We start from the raw sequence: 6,501 nt of genomic DNA on the forward strand, positions 1-6,501 counted from the left end.
TTTTTTTTTTGAGATTATTTTTTGGGGCTTTTCCGCTTTCAATAACCTTTAATAAGACAGGGGTGAGACATGCAGGATATCGTCACAGGTCGGATTCAAACCCTGGACCTCTGCATCGAGGCATAAACCTCTCAGTACATGTGAGCCTGCTCTCCCACTGAGCCGGCTTGGCCACGGGGCAGTGCCTGGTCTGCACGTGAACTGCAGCGTCTCTAGCAACACAGAGCTGCCTGTGTGGACGCCTGTCTGTAAATAATGCTGGGGAAATCGGCGAACGCAGCAGCCGCGCATCGGCTGACGACGATACACGTAATAACAAGAAACATCAGCCGGCCGATAAATCGGTCGATCACTAGACTGATCGAGACATTTCCTGAAACGAGGGAAACTGTGGGGGATTATTTGATCCTAGCATCATTTCCTTTCTTTTGCTTTCCTCTTATAAAAAATAAAATGGTAAACATGGCACATGATACTTATTCCAGTCAGATCCACAGCTGTTCCACAGTTGGTGGAAATCAGGGACCTCCCTCAACAACAAGTCATTTCATCCTAATAAATATTCTTTGTTGCACTTTTTCAGCCTTCTTTTTTTTACTATATAGATTGTGATTTCTTTGCTCTATAGTATTTCTGTGCCCTCTATATTTTACCCAGTTCTATTTTCTACATACTCCTTTGCCTTTATTCCAGACTCTTTACAGTGTTTCTAAGCAATCTTTTTATGTCGTTTTAACAGTTCAAAGGCTTTTGTTCCAATTAATGTTTGATTTCACACATTCAGGCAGTGAGGAAGATCTAATCAGTGAAGTTCGCTATGAAGTGATTGGTTGGAACAAAACCTGCAATCTCCCATGCCTCAATGGCACACGGACGAGAACTAGTCCTCACCAAAGTCTGCACAAAGCTTTTATTTGTTTTATTCTGTACGGTCCGCCATGTATTCTGCTCCATATTCTCAGGGCAGAGAAGATCAGTTCATGCCAAAATAGCGTCCATGTTCCCATCAGCAGTGTCCCTCCCCGTCACAGTGGGCTTTCACACAGTGTTGGACAAGCTGTCAGCAACACGGAGCTCTAACCAGGCAGTTGGAAGCCTACTGCTGGAGATATTATCTAGTATGTTTAGTATTATCTACAAAACATATGCATAGACCAAAACCAACAAGGACTTGATCCTACTAACAAGTATGGTCTGTGTAACCAAAGCCTGATTTATCATATTCCTGTGTGCCATAGAGCTCCATTGTTGTCCACAAATTACAAAAAAAAAAAAATGGGTGACATGTTCTTTCAATAGCTAGCAACCAATAAATGCTTTACTCTGGTTTCGGTAATGGTGAATAAAAACTAAAGAGCCCAGATGTTTTAGGTAATAACTGAGCCTTAAAAAGAGAAGCCCTATATTGCGACCCGTTTTTAAAGATCAATCTTCAATATGAACCAACGGGCACAGACGGCGTAGGAAAGTAGGAAAGTATTGAGGAATGGTGTGGTTTATTGTCGGTTGTGCTCTTTCAAGGGGATTTGTTGTCATTAAAAAATATGGTATTACCAGCTTTATCATTTAAAACCTCTGGAAAATTGTTTTCAAAACCAAAGTATTTCTTAATAACATCAAATATGCATGACTAAATGACCAAAGTTAAAGTCAGAGAAAAAAAGAGATTAACACTCAAAAACTCAACTAATCAACTTCAGCTGGAACTCTTCTAACTTTTGTGTGGTAGTGTAGCTCTCCATTGCTTATAGTACCAAGCTAATTAAGAACAGTTACAGAGTAAGTAATCCCTGATTCTGATCAGAAAAATAATGTGACAGTTTCATAAGTTCTATATACAGAGAATCAATTGAGAAAATTAAAACATTGGAGTACATTTGAGGTAGTAGATTTGAAGAGAAAGCGTAGTACCTTCATGGTTTAATGCATGCTTTGGAATAAAGCCTCCGGTAAAGGAAATGTATTGTAATAATGTATAGGAATAAGAAAAGGAACATTTAAGAGAGCAGAACTGAAGAAAGTATTAGAGATGCCATTAATAAATACGAATTTCTGCTGATCTTTAGGTTCATAGGCTGTGGCTAAGACCCAAAGCAGGGGGTTCTGAGGCATCTTAATCCAGGACTGGATGTAAGTGAAATTTGGCAGATGCACCAAGTGTTTTTGGCATAGCTGCAGTATAGATTTGTTGCGCACCTGCCCTGCATGTTATTAGTTACTGCACTAAAAGGATATTTGTTTTGTACCAATACAGATGACGAAAAAAAGGAAGAAGACTGAAGGACTTTTTCCCCAGTTAGTTTCATCCCTGTGTTGCTTCCTCGTAGCTGCCTAATACAGTTACAGTGCGTCAATAATAAAGTATTTGAGTGGTGCTTCTAATTAAAGCAGAAAGTAAACACACTGCAGGGGTCAAAATTTCCACAAACTTCCGGGATAATCTTTGGAAAGAGCAGCAAGACCCAGCACCCCCACGGCAGTCGTCCTGAGTTACATTATGCATTTGCATCTACTGTGATCCAATTACTCTACCTATATTATGCATCCGCTGTCTTCTGCCATGACGCTATGGTAAACACCACAGGCTGTTTTGCCCACTGTCGCAGCTCTTGTAAACAAATTGAATTTTTGTAACCTTGCTGACGGGAAGGAACTGCAGAGTCCAGGCTGGCTGGTGAGCGTGGTGCTCCCAATGTTTGGAGCCCAGTGGAAACACAGTTATTACGGCCAGAAAGAGTGAACTCACCGCCTACAGTGGCATCCAGCTTGTTTTGCTATATGGATGATGAAGTTGATGTATAGGCCCCTTGTATGCGCAAAACAGCCTCAGTCTTTCTGCCAAGTGATGAATAGCATCAATACTATGGGCTATTGGAAAAGACCGGGGCACACAAGATCTCATCTCAACTCCTCTTTTCCATTTTCTCCATTTTCCATTTTTTGGCACATCTCAAATAAAATGTAATGTTTTTTATTTTGCCCTTACCCGCCTTCCTTCTTTGTCTCTCTATCTATAGACCCCACTCCTTTTGTGTAACTTTTAATGAGCTAAAAGGTATGCAAGAGTGCACAGGAAACACTTGACAAAGCATTTTTGAAAGATTAAGGCTGACTAACGGCAGAGTGGTGTCTAGTTGGCTTTGTTTCCCCCCCCTTTTCTTTCTCTACATCTTTCCACCCGAGTAAGAGGCTGCGGGAATGAGCACTGCAATAGAGGCAAGATTAGAATCGGATGTGAATTGGGCTGGAGATTGGTTTGTAGACTGAAAATGCCTGAATGGAAGATGGGGTAGAAGCAGAGGGAAGACCGGGGGACAGATGAACAATGAGAGAGAAGGTCACAGTTAAAAAGCCAATGTGAGAGGATGGTAGTGTTACTGGTGTGGTGGAGGATAAGAATGATTAAGTAGCAGAATCTGCATGGAAAATAATTGTATAATGGCTTCATATTTTCTCCTTACCACATCACTCTTTAGTCATGCAATTTTAAGTAATGATATCTTTTCTCTCAGTGCATAGTGGCTGCTTTAAAAGCCAACAGCGGATCTGCATTTCCGGTCGCCCATTAAAGCACTCAGTGTGTTATGTGGCTTACATTTGGCATTTTACACCATTAGTCACCTCTAAGTGAATTAATGAGAAATTACCTGTTATAGGAGCCAGAACTGGTTTTGCCACAGAAGAAGGAACACTCATAATACCTCCTAATGACTTGTGATAATCATCTGAGCTTGGAACCTGTAGACTACCCATGGCCATGACCATGGTCATGGTCTCATGTCTCAGGTGGCTTATCCATACAGCTCATTTTGATGGATGATGACATGCTATCTAATATTTTATTTTTGACCTATTTCACATCTCTCTGCATACTTCTGTTGCATCATCCTCACAAAAAAAAATCAAATCATAAATCAAACTGTTTTACAGTACTTGTATGATGACTGCACTCCATTTTCCAGTGTTTTATATCAAATTATTTCCAAGCAGAGGGCTCTATCGATTGTTTGTTGCACTAGGTGTCAGAGACACAGTTTCCATAAAACTTTCATGCAGTCTGGTTTCCTCTTTACCACAATAGGAGTAAGTGTTCGGGTGTTAGCTCTCACAAAGGGACCCCATTGATTCTTACATTGATTTTTAACTGTGCTTTCCTCTTTTTCTCCCTCACAGTGGCAAACATTTTGTGGCGAGAAGAAGGTACGTCTTGCCTGCCTCTGCTTCACTATACCATTCATTAAACTGAGTTAATTGAATTTTTGTAATAGGGTTACTGAACTGTGATGAGAGGGATTAAATGATTTGTTGCTCTGAAAGTAGATAACAATGTTGTAGGCTTATTTCCGTTGCACATGTTCATACTGTGCAGTCTATTGAGCTATTTTTAGGTGTGTACTGTCTGTAACAGGGCTGTTTCTGCATCCTTTCCAGGTCTCGGCATTGGCAACATGTTCTATGTGTTCTATGACGACGGTATTAAAGTCATTCAGCCTGTGGCATGTGAGATACAACGACACATTAAGCCCAGTGAGAAGCTGCTGGCTTTGCAGGTGAGTGGTTGTGCAAGTGACTCATTTTCATAGTGATTCATTGCGATATTAGCCTTTTCATAGATAATTTACCAATAACGTAGGTTTATGTTTTGGTGTCATCGAGGTTTAAAATTTCAACTTAGTTTCTGAGAAATCTTATCAATCAGTATGTTTTGGTTTGGTACAATACCTATGAGCCTCGGCTGTTATTGCTATGGAGAAGAATTCAGTTACAGGTGTATTATCAGTGCTTTGGCAAATTCATGTAAGAATTATCTTAAATATGAGAGTAAACTGAACCGATTAACCCACTGTACGCTACCTGCCCAGCACCAAACAGTAGACTAAAAAAGTTTGCAACCAGCTGGTTAAGAATGTCAAACATTTATCAGCTTTATGTTTTAGTTAGTGGAGAGTAAAAAAGAGCTAAAAGGAGACTGAATAACATGCTTAAATTTATTGCGTGGCTAAAAACACAACTTTAAATTAATGCTAATGTTGCTCAATGTCATGCACAATTTGAACTAAAGAACTGCTGAAGGTTCGGAGGTGAAAATATGTCAATATTATCTTTAAAAAATTAACAGCATTTTTTTTTCCTTCTAAAACACTAAACCCCTGAAATGATTCCTTAAGACTTTGACCCTCTGGTTATCTTTGTCAATTCAGACTATAATTTGTTAAGTGTTTTTAAATTATCAGTGTGGAAATAACACACATATCTTTCTTACAATTTATGCCTGCGAAGGACTCACACACCTACCACAGTTGCCACATTGCAGTTGAGATCTCTATTTTATTACATTAGAAAATCTTGTATAAGAACCAGATAATAAAACAGAAGTGTTAAAGGGAGCGATCAATGGTGTTGCGAGACCTTGGCAGGCATAAATCCAAAATTGTACATTCTCCACCATGAAGCAATCACAACAGTGAACTCCTGCGAGGGGTTTGTGTTTATGAATAGCAAAATGTGTTAATGTGCGACTCATGTGATTCATTTTACGCTGGCCTTGACCAGCGTCCTCCTGTTGCTTGTCCTACTAAAGCTACTAAAATCCATCATTAGCCGTCAATATAGTTTGCACATTGATTTATTTCAAATGCAGCCAATCACGTAAAGGTTTAGTGTCCTGCCCAAGACAAGGCTTTGCTGTTGCAACTGCGAAATTTAGAGGAGAGCCTCCAACCACCATGTTGCCAGCTTAGATATAAGTGCACACAAATGAATGGACAAATAGTAAATTACTCACAGTGCACAGAAGATATAATGATTGTTTTTTTTACTGAAATCCCAGAGTACTGGAAGTTTGGGCAAGAATAGCTTTTTAGGGTGAGAAAGACATACTGTATATCAGATTAAAAAACTTATTTATCACCATATTTTCTAACGCAGATAAATTTACTGTTCCTTTCTATATTGGAAAAACAAAGAAATGCTGCTTTTCTTATTTCATGAGAAGTTGACGTTTTGGAGATACTTGGCTTTCATCTAACAGCAACAAAGAATACAGAACAAACAGAAAAATAAATTATGGGAAGAGACAGTCATCAAAAAAAGTGCTATGAAATTGTACAAATGTTATAAAAAGTTGTTTTGTGTGTTTAGGCTTCAAGCAAAGGAGGGCTGTACAGAGCAAACCTTAAGCCTATTTACAACAGAGTATTCATTTGGAGTGTTGTTTATGTCCACCTTATGAATCCAATGTTAATTCTCCTTTTAACAGCTGTATATTTTCCGTTCTCACTACCTCCTGAGGGAATAGATCTGGCTGTACAGTGGGTTTAACAGAGCTGTTTTAGCCTAAAACATCTGCCCGCTGCGGTTAATCAGCAGTCAGATAGTCTTGCATTGCCAGATCTTCCTCCACAGCACTGCAGAGAAAAGTCTGGCTAGTCCACAGCATGCCGGGATGGGGGAGATTGGTGGAGCATATGTATGTTCAAAAGTTGTTTTAGTCTTGCAACA

The 6,501-nt window shown here is 39.5% G+C and overlaps 1 protein-coding gene across 2 annotated transcripts in view; it reads left to right on the forward strand.

Moving 5' to 3' along the window:
- The window catches only part of fstl5 (follistatin-like 5), a 157,430-nt gene that overhangs the window by 131,949 nt on the left and 18,980 nt on the right, over positions 1 to 6,501 (forward strand). For both annotated transcript variants that reach the window (XM_032527709.1, XM_032527710.1), the window contains 2 exons: positions 4,174 to 4,200; positions 4,432 to 4,550. In XM_032527709.1, the coding sequence (XP_032383600.1) occupies positions 4,174 to 4,200; positions 4,432 to 4,550 (146 nt within the window). The remainder of the gene's footprint in view (positions 1 to 4,173; positions 4,201 to 4,431; positions 4,551 to 6,501) is intronic.

Source organism: Etheostoma spectabile, chromosome 10 (assembly GCF_008692095.1).
Source record: "Etheostoma spectabile isolate EspeVRDwgs_2016 chromosome 10, UIUC_Espe_1.0, whole genome shotgun sequence".
NCBI classification, from domain to species: domain Eukaryota; kingdom Metazoa; phylum Chordata; class Actinopteri; order Perciformes; family Percidae; genus Etheostoma; species Etheostoma spectabile.